Source organism: Microcebus murinus, chromosome 3 (assembly GCF_040939455.1).
Source record: "Microcebus murinus isolate Inina chromosome 3, M.murinus_Inina_mat1.0, whole genome shotgun sequence".
Taxonomy (NCBI): domain Eukaryota; kingdom Metazoa; phylum Chordata; class Mammalia; order Primates; family Cheirogaleidae; genus Microcebus; species Microcebus murinus.
The window spans coordinates 30,042,512-30,057,915 of NC_134106.1; the positions used below are offsets into that span (position 1 = coordinate 30,042,512).

The following is a 15,404-nucleotide window of genomic DNA, read 5'->3' on the forward strand; positions in this document are numbered from 1 at the left end:
ACCATCTCAGAAACCTGAGACCAGACACCAAATCTGCCTGTGTCCTGATTTTGGAATTCCTCTCTTTCGGAACCGTGAGAAATAAATTTCTGTTGATTATAAGCTACCAGTTTATGGTATTTTGTTATAGCAGCCCAAGAGGACTAAGACAGGCCTGGAAGCTTGAGGCATAGAATAGTGTCCTTTTTTTTTTTTAGACAGAGTCTCACTTTGTTGCCCGGGCAAGAATGCTGTGGCGTCAGATTAGCTCACAGCAACCTCAAACTCCTGGGCTCAAGCAATCCTATTGCCTCAGCCTCCAGAGTAACTGGGACTACAGGCATGTGCCACCATGCCCGGCTAATTTTATATATATATATATTTTTTTTTTAATTTTTTAAATTTTTTTAATTTTATTTTTTTGAGACAGAGTCTCACTTTGTTGCCCAGGCTAGAGTGAGTGCCGTGGTGTCAGCCTAGCACACAGCAACCTCAAACTCCTGGGCTTAAGCGATCCTTCTGCCTTAGCCTCCCAAGTAGCTGGGACTACAGGCATGAGCCACCATGCCGGGCTAATTTTTTCTATATATATTAGTTGGCCAATTAATTTCTTTCTATTTATAGTAGAGACGGGGGTCTCACTCTTGCTCACGTTGGTTTTGAACTCCTGAACTCAAACGATCCGCCTGCCTCGGCCTCCCAGAGAACTAGGATTACAGGTGTGAACTACTGCGCCCGGCCAATTTTTTCTATATATTTTTAGTTGGTCAATTAATTTCTTTCTATTTTTAGTAGGGATGGTGTCTTGCTCTTGCTCAGGCTGGTTTTGAACTCTTGACCTTGAGCAATCCACTGGCCTTGGCCTCCCAGAGTGTTAGAATTACTGTGCCTGGCCTAGAATAAATAGTGTCTTAACTGATATTTAACAAAATGTTTAATTCAAGTCATGGAGGTTGCTTTTAATATGAAAAGTATTTTTTACGGGTGAATCTTTGAATGGGAATCAATTTTAAAGATTTTGGATGTTCTGCTCTTCCCCCCTTCTCACTACTGCACTTGACTAGTCTTTACAACAACGACAACAACAAAAGATTCTGGGGGGCCGGGGGTCCCAGTTGGGTGGAAAGGGGAACCTCAGTGGTGTAGGTGATGCCTGGGGTTAGAATTCTGAAAAGTTTTGAGAAAAACTTTTGCTGTTATGACAACAAAACCAGTAATAGACAAAAAGCAACACTGTGCAGGAAGAGACCTTATGAGAGAAGTTTGAAAGTCAAATATATAATATTAAATGGACTGTAGGTTCAAGCCAGAGAGTTTCTAGAGAGCACATGAAGACACCAAGAGACTGTAGAAAGCCCAATCTTTAAGAGGCTACTAGACCCACTGACAGAGTGGAAGAGACTGTTTGTGGTTCTGGCTCTGTGTAGACCTGAGTGTCCTTGACTAACAGTAACATGCTTTACATAAATGTAGTTTGTGCATCCACATTTCTCATAATTTATAATAGTTTAGTTGTGCAAATGAGCCACATAGGCTGGACCATGCTGGTGGGTTGGATAGGAAAATTGGGGCAGTCACTGAGCGCCCCACAGAGGCACTTCCTTTTCCTGGCATTGACAAAGTCAGCTCTAACTATCACCCCTTCTCTAAAATGTAGCCCTCAGATAAGAAGCAAGGCCCTTATTGTGTACTTTTCATCAGTTACTTGTGGATATATTCACTGCCCCCCCCCACTGGAACTTCAGTGAAGGTCGATCTCTTCTGACTGTTTTGGGTATTCTAGGCTTTGTCTTGAGCACATGGCACCACAGTAGACCTTTATATTCCTTTTCTCCTCGCTGTCCCCCCCTTCTCATCATTTTCCTCTTCCTCAGCTTACCTAGTGGGCAGCATAGACACTGCTCTTCAAATGTTAATTTGCAAGCGAATTGTCTAGGAATTTGGTAAAATGCAGATTCTAATTCAGAGGGTCTGCAGATCTAGCAAGTTTTCAGGTGATGCCTAAATTGCTGATCTTCTGAGGCTCACACTTTGGGTCACAGACTGTGGAAAAATGATCCAGCACAGGCTCCATCGAGCCAGTGTGCTGGGTTCAAATCTGTGTTCTGTCTCTTATTAGCTGTGTGATTGTGGGCAGGGTAAGCCTCTCGTCCTCGCTGCAAAATGAGCTCCTCACAGCACCTATCACTAGCGCAATTGTGAGCATTAAGTAAAATAACATAGGCAGCAGCACTCAGGTTCGCCTCCCAGTCCAAGTGCACTAAGTGGTAGTTACCACGGCGGGAGGGGCGGGGCGCTGTCCATGCACGCGCATGCGCGTCCCCGCGTGCGCGCGCTTCAGGTAAGAGGGCCGAGCAGGTCCGCGTTCGGAGGCCTGTCTGGGGGCTCTCTGGTGCGACGACTGTGGTGGCGTTTTTCATGGGGAAGCTCTCGGCAGAGTTCTGGGGCCATGCGGCGGTCACCCGAGTGTCGCTGTCTGCAGTTCGCCGGAGGCGAGCGTTTCCGGGTCGGTCGGTGACCTTGGCTCGGCAGCCGGGCCGTGCGGCCTGCGCTGCCCGCGGGTGTCGGCCGCAGGCCCGGCCCAAGCGTTCTGGGGGCCACGGGCCGGGGCGGCCGGGGGTTCCAGAGGACCGGGCGAGCGGGGGCCGAGGGCCGTGGGTCGCCAGCGAAGGCCGCCGTCCTCGGCCTCTGCTGCTTGCTCGGTTCCCGGCCGTGGGAACCTGGAAGAAGCTGCTGCTGTTAAGGAGACCCAGGGAGGTAGAGCAGAGAAACTTGTCCACATCTAGACTGCGGGAGACCTTGCTGTTTGAAACCGCGTCTCCTGGGGATGCTGAGCAGAATGAGGCCCCTTCCGCACGGAGAAGCAGCCTCGGTTTCCAGCCGCGTATAAGGGGCTTGCGGACACGACGCTGCACGATTGTCTTGAGCTTGTGCACCCGTGTCAGCTTCTCAGCCCAGTGTGGCGTTAACCCGTGACACACAGCCCTGCGTTGAGCCTGCCAGAGACTGCTTCATTTTAAACTTCTAAACTCCACCTTTCTCCAAAACCCTGTCTTCCTGGGCTGAGGTCCCTTGCTTGTAAAACATATATATGTGTGTACATATATGTGTGTGTATGTTTATTTTTTGGAGACATTCTCTGTTACCCTGGTTGGAGGGCAGCTCACTGCAACCTCAAACTCCTGGGCTCAAGAGATCCTCCTGCTTTACCCTCCCAAGTAGGTGGGACTATAGACGTGTGCCAACACACCCAGCTAATTTTTCTATTTTTTGTAGAGACGGGGTCTTACTCTTTCTCAGGCTGGTCTTGAACTCCTGAACTCAAGCGATTCTCCTGCCTTTGCCTCCCAGAGTGCTGCGAGTAGGCGTGAGCCACTATACCCGGTCACGTGTACATATATATTTTTAAAAGGTAAATGCTTTATTATAGTGTTATTTGGACTTTTATTTCTTTGAACCCTTAGCATCACCCCCTCACAAAAAAACAAAATTTTACAAGGATTCCTTAAATTATGGAATAGGCTGCAGGCAGGCTTTGTTTTATTCACCTCTTGGACATTAAAAATAACCCCAAGAGCGCTATCTGTATTTAGCATGACTCATATCTGTCAGTAATGTACCACATTGTAATGAACAGAGCAAAACAATTCTCTCTTCCCACCTATCCACAGGTCTCTAGGTACTATATGGGTTCTTTTGTAACTTCCTTTGTTTCATTTCTTTTTTTTTTTTTTTGAGACAGAATCTCACTTTGTTGCCCAGGTTAGAGTGAGTGCCATGGTGTCAGCCTAGCTCACAGCAACCTCAAACTCCTGGGCTCAAGCAATCCTGCTGCCTCAGCCTCCCAAGTAGCGGGGACTACAGGCATGTACCACCGTGCGGGCTAATTTTTTCTATGTATATCAGTTGGCCAATTAATTTCTTTCTATTTATGATAGAGATGGGATCTCGCTCTTGCTCAGGCTGGTTTCGAACTCCTGACCTCGAGCAATCCACCCACCTCAGCCTCCCAGAGTACTAGGATTACATGCGTGAGCCACCGCGCCTGGCCTGCTTCATTTCTTTTATGTAAGAAATTAAGTTTTAATCTTTTGGTCCCCAGGGTAATCACATTATCAAAATGAGAAAAGGGAATATTTGGGAGGAGGGACACCTGGTAAGGATATTACTAGGATAATCCTACAAAAAGAGGGTATTTGATTACCTCTGCTCTCAGGCATTGTGAAGAGGAGTTAGAAGGGAATGGGGTAAATGCCTGACAGTCTGAGATAAAAACTAGTGGTTCTCCTGTTCTTGACTTCAGGGCTACAGGGAGGCTGAGTAAAAACTTGGGTTTACATTTCATATATTCAGTAAGAGTTAAATATTCTATTTTCTTAATTTGTTATGTAGCCCTTTTCCTTGTTTAGTTTTACTTTAATTAGAAAAAAAGAATAAAGACTCAAATCCTTTTTCTTGATTAGCTTTTATTTTAATTACAGGAAGAGAATTAAGATCTAAACAGTCTGTAGTTTTGCTACTTACTGGGTCATCACCCAACCAGTTTTCCCCCTCACTTGTAAAACATTATTTGGAGTGGACGTGGTGGTTTTTGCCTGTAATCCCAGAATTGTGAGAGGCCAAGGTTGGAGGACTGCTTGAGGCTAGGAGTTCAGGACCTACCTGTGCAAAATAGCCAGACCGTGTCTCTAGAAAATAGAAAAAAATTATCTAGGCATGGTTGTACGTGACCATAGTAGCTACTCAAGAGGCTGAGGAGATTGGGAAGTGGACAGTTGCAGGCTGAGGTTCACTTTTTTTTTTTTTCTGAGACAGGGTCTTACTCTGTCCCCCAGACTGGAATACAGTGGCATGATCATAGCTCACTGCAACCTCAGCCTCCTAGGTAGCTGGGACTACAGGTGCATGGCACCATGCCCAGCGAATTTTTAAAAATTTTTTGTAGAAGCAGTGTCTTGCTGTGGTGCTCAGGCTGGTCTCAAGCAGTCTTCCTCCCTCAGCCTCCTAAAGTGCTCGAGTGGCATGCATGAGCCACCACAGCTGGCCAGGAGTGTGTATTTTTAACAAGCAGCATCTTGGGTGATGCAGTTTAAGTGTTAAGACTGTTAGAAGAGCAACTCTCCAAGAACAAGAACCAATTCGTTTATGGCTCCACTTTGTATCCTTAGCATCTAGCAAAATGCCTGAATATGTCATATAGTTTAATGTTATATTAATAAATGTAGGCCGGGCGTGGTGGCTCACGCCTGTAATCCTAGCACCCTAGGAGGCCGAGGCGGGCGGATTGCTTGAGGTCAAGAGTTCGAAACCAGCCTGAGCAAGAGCGAGATCCCGTGTCTACTATAAATGTAAAGAAATTAATTGGCCAACTAATATATATAGAAAAAATTAGCCGGGCATAGTGCCGCATGCCTGTAGTCCCAGCTACTCAGGAGGCTGAGGCAGCAGGATCGCTTTAGCGCAGGAGTTTGAGGTTGCCGTGAGCTAGGCTGACGCCACAGCACTCACTCTAGCCTGGGCAACAAAGTGAGACTCTGTCTTAAAAAATAAAAAAATAAAAAAAAATAAATGTAGAACTCCAGCTATAAAATATTTAGAACCACTTATAGAATAATCTTACTTTTGTAGAATACTTTACAAAGAGCTTTTACATATTATACCCATTAGATCATCTAATTCCCAGTTAAGGTAAAAAAAATGATTTAACCTCTCTCTCACCATCCTAAATTCTTATAAAATTCTAAAATCTTAGTTCCATAAATTATTAGTTTTTATAATGTCTTCTTGAATTTTTTTTTTTTTTTTTTTTTGGTGCTTTATTCAATCTTGTGTTTGGCTCATTGTGCCCCTCAGGTGTAGAGTTTGAAAACTAGGTAAGTAGGACATGTCTAAAACAAAAAGTATATAGTAACTTTGGGGTCTTAGTCCTACACTGATAAACTGTGGGAATGAATTCAAACTGTGGGAATGAACTAGAGTTATTTTTATGGAAGTGGTAGTAGAAGTTTAAATATGCTCATTCACATTTTGTTCTTGTTAAATTTAGGATGACTCGCAGTATGGAACCACTGGCAAAGAAGATCTTTAAAGGAGTTTTAGTAGCTGAAGTTATGGGCCTTCTTGGAGCATATTTTGTGTTTACTAAGATGAACACAAGCCAAGGTAATCATAATTCAGAAGCATAATTAATGCTTCCTAGAGGGGTATAGAGTTTGCTAATGCATTTTAGGTACCAAATAATAATGGCATTTTGAGAGAAATTGCTTCTCCAGATTCAATGTATTAGATATTTTTATGGCCAGAAGGGAAATCAAGGTATTCATTATAGTACACTAGATGATTCTCACTTCTCTCTTAAAAAATGTTGCTTGTAGAGTAGAGGAAATGTTTGACACTTCCATGGGTTTTACTAGTGAGTAGGGTAGAGGAAGTGTCCTTGTCTTAGTTTGGGAGCACAGATAGAGGAAACCTAGCCTGCCCATTATGCTTCATTGGTAGATGGAGAAAGTTAAGAAGTGGCATTGCTGTTTTCTCTGGGTAACCAGTTTTCTCAGGCTAGGGTATCTGTGCATCAATAGTGGACACAAAAGGACTTTCCCATGCTATCACTGAAAGTGCGTTGACATTTTGTTTGGGGTGAAATTTTATATTAGAGCCCTCAACTTTTTTTTTTTTTTTTTTTTTTTTGAGATAGAGTCTCACTTTGTGGCCCCAGCTGGAGTGCAGTGGCATCATCATAGCTTATTGCAACCTCAAACTCTTGTGCTTAAGCAATCCTCTTGCCTCAGCCTCTCAGGTAGCTGGGAAGACAGGCACGCACTACCATGCCTGTCTAATTTTGCTACTTTTTGTAGAGATGGCCGTTTCTCAGGCTCCTCTGGAACTCCTGAACTCAAGGGTTCCTCCTGCTTTGGTCTCCTCGAGGGCTAGGATTACAGGCGTGAGCCACTGTGCCCAGCCACAATCAACTTTTTAAATTAGAAAGTGCTTTTTCTCAAAAGCAGGGAGTAATCATGGGGTGGTGGCCATCTTTGAAACTTGTCACTTCCTCAAAGTACTTAACTGGAACCCTGTATCAGGATGCTATGGGATATTCACGAACTCTCTATACTTTGGCTGGGTGTGGTGGCTCAGGCCTGTAATCCTAATACTTTGGGGTAAAAAAAAAACCCTAAAAACCAGAAAAATCTCTATATTTTTATAGTCTAAGGATATAAAGAAAGCATCTCAACAGTATTTAAAGCAAATTAAAGTTTGGGATCAGTTTTGAACACTGGGTATGATCTTATTTCTAATTCCTTATTAGGGTAAAACAGTATCCATAAAAACAATTCATAAAGTTGCATAAGGGCATTAATTATTGACACTGAAAATTTGCTTTTAAATACCATTTAAAAATAAATTACATCATATATACAGGCCAAATTTTAAAAACTCTAAGATAACTATAAGGCAACTCTAAGATAAATATAAGGCAGCTACATGTTAAGGTAACTTAGATCCTATCCAAAAGAATATAGTTCCTGGATCACCAGAAGGACCTTAAAACAAATTTCTAATGTATATGATTCTCATTATATGAACCCTAAAGGTAGCATTAAATTGTGGCTCTATGTGTTAATGTAATGAATTTCTGATCATGTCTAATTTCAAGACTTCCTTTTTTTCATCAGATTTCAGGCAAACAATGAGCAAGAAATTTCCCTTCATCTTGGAAGGTATGTTTTTCCTTAAGTAAAAATGAGAGTATAAACCACCTTTTTCACATAACCTTTAAATTTAGTAGTGTCCTTACAATGAATTAAGAACTAAATGACTGGCCGGGCGGGGTGGCTCACGCCTGTAATCCTAGCACTCTGGGAAGGCTGAAGTGGGCGGATTGCTCGAGGTCAGGAGTTCAAAACCAGCCTGAGCAAGAGCAAGACCTTGTCTCTACTATAAATAGAAAGAAATTAATTGGCCTACTAATATATATATATAAAAAATTAGCCAGGCATGGTGGCGCATGCCTGTAGTCCCAGCTACTCAGGAGGCTGAGGCAGTAGGATTGCTTGAGCCCAGGAGTTTGAGGTTGGTGTGAGCTAGGCTGATGCCATGGCACTCACTCTAGCCTGGGCAACAAAGTGAGACTCTGTCTCAAAAAAAAAAAAAAAAAAAGAACTAAATGACTTCATTTTAACACCTTTCGTACCACTCACGAGTTTTCTTGTGTTTCTCGATCCATCTGTTAAAGACCGCTCACGAGTTTTCTCGTGTTTTGAGTGCGGTCTGTTATGGACCTTAGCTGTCAACTGTTTTGTCCATTAAGGAGAGTAGAGGTTTACTGCCAAATTTGCAAATGTAAACATCAAGAATGAAGAAAGGTGACATAATATTTTCCAGAAAAGGCGATATTCTTCTCCTAGCATGGAGAAACAAGCCGGTTGTCCGAATGATATCAACCATCCATGACACTTCTGTCTCGACAACAGGAAAAAAAAAAATAGAAAAACGAGAGAGAATATTGTAAAACCTGCCTGCATCAAGGAATACAATGCCCACATGAAAGCCATTGACCGTGCGTATCAATTCGTGTTGTTCCATTCTAAGGAAAACACGATGAAATGGACAAAAATAGTAGTGCTGTACCTTATAAACTGTGGACTTTTCAATTCTTTAGCATGTACAACGCCCTCAATCCACAAGCAAAAATGAAGTATAAACAGTTTCTGCGATCGGTGGCGAGAGACTGGATAATGGATGACAATAATGAAGGCTCTCCGGAACCAGAGACAAATTTGTCCAGCCCTTCCCCTGGGGGTGCGAGGAGAGCACCTCGTAAAGATCCACCCAAAAGGTGGTCAGGGGATATGAAGCAGCATGAACCTACGTGTATTCCAGGGAGTGGAAAGAAATAATTTCCTACGAGAGCCTGGAGAGTTTGTGCCACCCATGGAAAAAGGAGCGAATCTATATACTTATGTAAATTTTGTTTGGTCCCACTTCATAGAAGAAAATGTTTTAAGCAGTACCATACGTTTAAGAAATACTAGGAACTTTAATTTTTTAGTTGTTTTTGTAAATAAAAATGTTATAATTATTGAAAAACAACACCTAAAGTGCATCATGATCTGTAGTTATGATAATTTAAGTAATGTGCAGTTTGCCCAAAACTGTGCGGTCCCTGGTGTATATCTTAGAGATTTCTATGCAGTACGAAATGTGTTAAATGTGTCAATTTCCAACAATACTATTCACATCTATTTTATTTTCTTCTGAGAAAGTTTTCATCTAGAATTGCCTAGATGAGAGGAGAGATAGCTAATGGGCTAGATTCCTTTTTTTTTTTTTGAGACAGAGTCTCACTCTGTTGCCGGGCTACAGTGCCGTGGCATCAGCCTAGCTCACATCAACCTCAGATTCCTGGGCTCAAGCAATCCTGCCTTAGCCTCCCGAGTGGCTGGGACTACAGGCATGTGCCACCATGCCTGGCTAATTTTTTCTATATACTTTTAGTTGTCCAATTAATTTCTATTTTTAGTAGAGACAGGGTTTCACTCTTGTCAGGCTGGTCTCGAACTCCTGAACTCAAACGATCCACACGCCTCACCCACCTTGGCGTCCCAGAGTGCTAGGATTACAGGTGTGAGCCACCACGTTAAGCCTTGGGCTAGATTCTTAATTCTTTCAATAGTTAAAAACTTAGACTTTGGAATGAGACATATCTCAATGGGCTTAAAAGATCCTTTTAATCTGAGGTTTGCTAATTTCTCAGAGCTATTTCTTTCTCAAGTAGAGATAATGTCTACTTCCATGGGAGTATTATAAGGGCTGAACAATATAACCTATGTACTTACTTAGCACAGTGTCTGGTATAAAGTAACAATAAATAATGTTCATTACAATGATAAGTAGAGATGTGAGAGCTTATATATAAATATGTAATCCTATTGTCCTCTTTTTTATTTTATTATGTAGCAATATGGAAAAAAGTTTTTTCTTAAAACAAGTCTAACAACATTTTTACGTGACTTTATAAGTGACAGCTATTTTTATTTATAGTTTATTACAGATCCATTGAACAGTCTGGAATGTATGGAATCAGAATACAAGATCAAGAAAAATGGTTGAACAGCAAAAATTAGAAGTAGAATTTTAATGTATAATTTACATTAATAACTCATTTCCTTTGCTTTTTACTTTTATGAGTGGTTTTCAGCCTCCTCTTCCTGAAATTTTTCTTTTTCTTGATGATACTTTTCACGTCTTTGTTGTGTAGCCAGTCATCACGTTCAACCTCTCATTTAAGCTGTTTGAGACCTTTAGGAGGAGAATAAAGATGAGCCTACTACTACAATGAAGACTCTTGGCGGTCACACGGAACATCCTGCTAAGTAACAAGAACTTCTGGCCTGTGATGGCCTGCACTTTCTCACCCAGTATGCAAATCCACTGCTCTTTTGTCGCTTTTCTTCTGTATTTATTGTGAAAGACTAATGTCTAATAAATAAATGACTAAGAAAGGAAAAGGAACAAATGCCCTAAAGATTTTCTTTCCTCTGATTACTTTTATTGGTGAAAGAATAGAAACCATAACCATATCAGAAATATGTCTTTAAAGTTATAAAATTACTTAGCAAACTCATCCTACATAAAAATAGCCTGCCTTTCTAAAAGAAGCTTAAATAATCATTATTGTCTGTAGTCTTTTTTGCTGTGGTCTAAATACTTTTTAATTCTTCATGCTCTCCTAAGAGGGAGAAGAAAAAGCCATTCTTTCCAGGTTAGAAAGTACCATAAAAAGGTCCTTCAAAAACAGCCATATCTTCGGAATTTTAAAGTCAAGTCTATTTTTAAAAACGTCAATAAAAAATTTAGGTTGCTTACTTGCATTATCTTTGTTTGCCATGGCATTCATGTCAGTGTTATCAAACTTGGATAACATATTTTCATCCAATAGGTGGCCAAACTTTAAAAAAAAAAAAAAAAAGGGTAAATTTCTTAGGAAACTTAAAGTAATGTGGAATAGCTAACTTCATAAAGTAGTATATTAGCCTTACCTCTTCAGCAGATACAAATAGGCTAGAGTCATTTAAGTTTCTTTTCTTTTTTTTCCTTGATCCTATAAAAAATTGTAAGTCCAGATTATTTAATTGTAAATCTAATGATTTTGAAAAAATGTGATTCTTCCAACATGATCTTATTAAAAAGTTATCTTTGGGTAAAAATACAACTGCAGTTACTTTCTAGCACCATTAGGGAGCTGGCATTTAATGAAAAATATAATTTAAGAGTTAATGTGACCTGTACTGAGTTCCATGAGGATAAGTAACTCTGAGGAGAAAAGAAAAAAGAAAAAAAAAAAGAGTTAATGTGATATTTTTTAAAAAGCTAATATCCTTCTTCCTTTTCAGATTTGGCCACTGATTGCACTTTACCCTTAAAATAAATACCATACCATCAAGCAAGAGATAAATTCCAAAGTTGGCATAGATGGGTTTTGGAATATTTAAGACAAAATATAAATTTTAATTTAGTAGTGGTCTTATTTTTTAGATTATACAGAAATTGACTGATGGCATGTTTATAATGTTATAAATGAAGTTTAGTTTCTACTAGTGACAATAAAGAGGTCATCCTAAAACTCACCTATAGTTTTGAATATATAAACTTTTAAACATAGACAAAGAAGTAAACTGTTGATTTTTAATGTTTAATTTAAATTCACACATTTAAGATCATTCTACCTAGAAATATTGTTTTATATTCATTCTCACTTCTCTGGAAACAGTATTATTCAAATTCTTTGCATCTTTGATATTAATGTCTCTAGCAGTATAGAGACACTTTTATTTTTATTTATTTTTTAGAGACAGGGTCTCAGCCTCCCAAAGTGTCAGGAATTACAGGTGTGAGCCACCATGTCTAGCCTAGAGCCACTTTTAAAAAACATCTTTACTAAAGAATAATTACACACTAGAAAATTCAGTTATGTTAAGTGTATTCAGTACATTTTAATAAATCAATTTACAATCATTCAACCATGACCACCATCCAATTTTAGAACACTTACCAACTCTAAAAGATCCCTGATGTGTGTCCCTTTGTGGTTCCCCCCTTAGCCCTCTACAAAGATATAATCTACCTTGTTTCTATGATTTGCCTTTTCTGGTTGTTTCATATAAATGGGATCATATGGTATGTGGTTTCCTGTATCTGGCTTCTCTGACTTAGCATGATGTTTTTGAAGTAAATCCATGTTGTAGCATGTATCAGTACTTCATTCTACTTTACAGCTGAATAATATTGTATGGATACAACATACTTTGTTTATCCATTCATCAGTTAATGGACATTTGGGTTGTGTCCACTTTTTAGCATTACTGAATAGTGTTGTTAAGAACAAGCATGTTCTTATCAAGGCCACAATAAAAGTTTCTAGAGGATTTCAACTTGATTCCTGTTAAGGTAAAATGTATGTTACTTAAGAACTGTGTAAATACTCATGCGTGCATTACAAAGGTTTTTTTTGGTTTTCACTCATTCTGAAGGTATGTATCTGTATCCTCAATGAGTATGTACTTCCGTACTGCTTTCTTAAAGTTTCCTTAAACTTTGTTTACTCTTAGGGTATCTAACACCTGCAAATGTAGGGTGATACCTCCAGGATCAATTAATAATCTGTTTAAAACCTTTGCCTCTTTTTGTTTCATTCAATTCTGTCCGGCATCTTTTTTTTTTTTTTTTTAAGTTTTGTCTTTCATTTTTTACCCGATAACACTGTCATTATATGTCCGGCATCCTTTAATCTGCATCCAAAACTACTACTGATAACAGATTTTCTTTTTATTTTGAGACAAAGTCTGTCACTCAGGTTGGAATACAGTGGCATGGTCATAGCTCAATGCAACCTTGAACTCCTGCACTCAAGTGATCCTTTTGCCTCAGTCTGCCAAGTAGCTGGGATAGGGAGATGCCACCACACCCAGCTAATTTTTATTTCTGTAGTTATGAGGTCTTGCTATATTGCCTAGGCTGGTCTCAAATTCCTGGCCTCAAGCCACCCTCCTACTTCAGCTTCCCAAAGTGCTGGGGTTAGAGGTGTGAGCCACCATGCCCAGCCTTGATAGAGTTTTGAAATTCTTTCAGGCTAACGTCTTCTGAAATAGTACTTGATTAATGAAAACAAGGTAACTGAGAGCGCACCTTTTAATAACAGGCTCAGTAGGTACCTCAGTAGGACTTGAGGTAAAACAACATTATTCTGAGGGATGATCTTGAGAAAAACTTTGCCTTATATGCTAATATTAAAATGTGATCCTTCATCACTCAGGGGCAGACAAAATCCAGAGTATAACCATTTTATAATTTAAATATGCCTGAGTTAACTCACCTAGCCAATAGTAGACTATGATACTGATGGCAGTATTTGAAAGAGCTGACAAAAATTTTATGGGCATAAGTGTCTGAGAGATTACTACCATATGTAAGTGAATCGTTAAAAAATTTAGTATTTTTATTTATTTTTTGAGACAGAGTTTCACTTTGTGACCCAGGCTAGAGTGAGTGCCATGGCGTCAGCCTAGCTCACAGCAACCTCAAACTCCTGTGCTCAAGCAATCCTACTGTCTCAGCCTCCCAAGCAGCTGGGACTACAGGCATGCGCCACCATGCCCGGTTACTGTTTTCTATATAATTACTTGGCCAATTAATTTCTTTCTATTTATAGTAGAGACGGGGTCTCGCTCTTGCTTAGGCTGTTTTCGAACTCCTGACCTTAAGCAATCTGCCCGCCTCGGCCTCCCAGAGTGCTAGGATTACAGGCGTGAGCCACTGTGCCCGGCCTAGTATTTTTATTTAATAATATAAATTTATCTTTATTCCTTTTTATCAGTAAGCAGAAGCTACAGAGGCATTAGAAAGGAAAGCGTAATGCTTTCTACATTTTTATAAAAATCTTTAAACTGTCAACTGATATATCACTTTTTTCTTTTGTTAGTTTCTTACAAGTTTACACTGTAAAGCATAATCTTATAAGATACACTTAAGAATTCATATCTCTTTTATGTAAGACAAATTGAGATTAAAATTGTTTTCTCATGGCAGTAAAATGGTAGACCGTAAAAATGGGAAAATGAAGTTAATAAAGCATGGACTTTTACAAGGGTCAAATGGCAAAGAATAATAGTTGAGAAAAGGAAAAAGGCAGCATGTATCTGGAAAATTCAGGGCTTGCATATAATTGAATGGTTTAAAAATGATTGAAAAGATAATGTAGAGATATTTAAATGTGAGAGGCAGAGGAAATGATTGAAGGTATATGTGGAAAATAATCCATATCATTGAAAAACAAATTATTTTCCAATATCATCTGGAGGTATATTAAGCAATTTAGGAAGGTTCATTTCCCTAATGATAATGAATAATACCTTTCATGTGGACACTGTTAGGTAGGGATAAGGAGGAAAGGGAGAGGAACACGTTTTATCTACAATAAGAGGATGTAAGAATTGACCATCTAAAAAGAGGTAGAGAAACAGTAAACTGGAGATACAGTCAAGGCCACAAATGGGATAAGCATGCCCACTAGGGGGTTTAATTGTCCTCAAGTGGCCTGGGGTTCATTACCATCTAATTAGTATTGTGGTTGTGACCCCCCACCATGGGCTTTCATGAAGGATTCTGGGAAGATGCTTGTGTACTGACTGAGTTATGTAAGGAAACCTGTCAATCACCCAAGGGCAGCAAATAGAAACTCCACCTAAAGAAAGCAGGGGCAGTTAATTTATCATATGAAAACATGTGTGTATTAGAAACTCAGGTTGTCTCCACTTCCAGAGATAGACCCCTTCCCTCTCTCGAAAGTACTGTGATTAATAAATCTTGGTGCTTGGCTTGCTTGCATCTGTTTGGCCTGCTCATTTGTTCCCTGACTCAGTCTCAGTAACCATTCTTCCACGCTGAGATAAGAACCAGGAAATGCATGAATCTGACAGACACTGCTCAATTTCAGAGATTAAATGCATTTTCTTACCTTGAAATGAGCCTGCAAAGTCAAAATCATCTGCACCTTTTCTCTTGCTTTTCTTAGTATTGACTTTGGAACAGCCTTCATCGAGTTCTATCACACAAAAAATTTGCATTCAGCAATTTAAAAACAATAGGACTGGAAAATAGCATTCTAAGATATGCTAAAATATTTAGTACAAAGCCAAGGTGCTATACTGCTTTTGCATGTGGGTTTCATAATTCTACCATCATAGGCTTTGAGGAAGGAGTTAGATCGAGACTCTAAGAATAACTGGTATACTGCTATATTTTGTGCCAAGTACCAAATTTATTACATAGCTTCATTAATACGACCATATACTATAAAACTCCTTAAAACAAGAAACTTGTGATGTGGTCCAGAATAAGTACAAAGATGTTGGGCAGGTGTATGTATA

At 39.7% G+C, this 15,404-nt stretch overlaps 1 protein-coding gene and 1 pseudogene across 3 annotated transcripts; one reads left to right on the plus strand and one right to left on the minus strand.

The window, feature by feature from the left end:
• Positions 1–2,289: 2,289 nt before the first annotated feature.
• On the plus strand, positions 2,290–10,495 carry LOC105884502 (protein CEBPZOS-like). 3 transcript variants are annotated; one of them, XM_076000676.1, is made up of 5 exons: positions 2,290–2,320; positions 3,256–3,391; positions 6,026–6,141; positions 7,653–7,697; positions 10,021–10,495. In XM_076000676.1, exons 3-5 carry the CDS (start codon positions 6,027–6,029, stop codon positions 10,101–10,103), a joined length of 243 nt encoding a protein of 80 aa, XP_075856791.1. In that variant the 5' UTR covers positions 2,290–2,320; positions 3,256–3,391; position 6,026; the 3' UTR covers positions 10,104–10,495. The 3 variants fall into 3 exon arrangements, with proteins under 3 accessions (XP_075856791.1, XP_075856792.1, XP_075856790.1); XM_076000677.1 differs by lacking the exon at positions 3,256–3,391 and having other exon boundaries at positions 2,296–2,320; XM_076000675.1 differs by lacking the exons at positions 2,290–2,320; positions 3,256–3,391 and adding an exon at positions 4,024–4,047.
• Positions 10,139–15,116, minus strand: LOC142870023 (CCAAT/enhancer-binding protein zeta-like; annotated as a pseudogene).
• Between the last annotated feature and the right edge of the window lie 288 nt (positions 15,117–15,404).

What these genes read in the sequence shown, in the direction of transcription:
- LOC105884502 (XM_076000675.1), top strand. An exon ending in TAAGATGAACACAAGCCAAG is followed by an intron (nt 6,142 to 7,652) that starts GTAATCATAATT and finishes TTTTTTCATCAG; the next exon opens with ATTTCAGGCAAACAATGAGC. An exon ending in ATTTCCCTTCATCTTGGAAG is followed by an intron (nt 7,698 to 10,020) that starts GTATGTTTTTCC and finishes TTTTATTTATAG; the next exon opens with TTTATTACAGATCCATTGAA.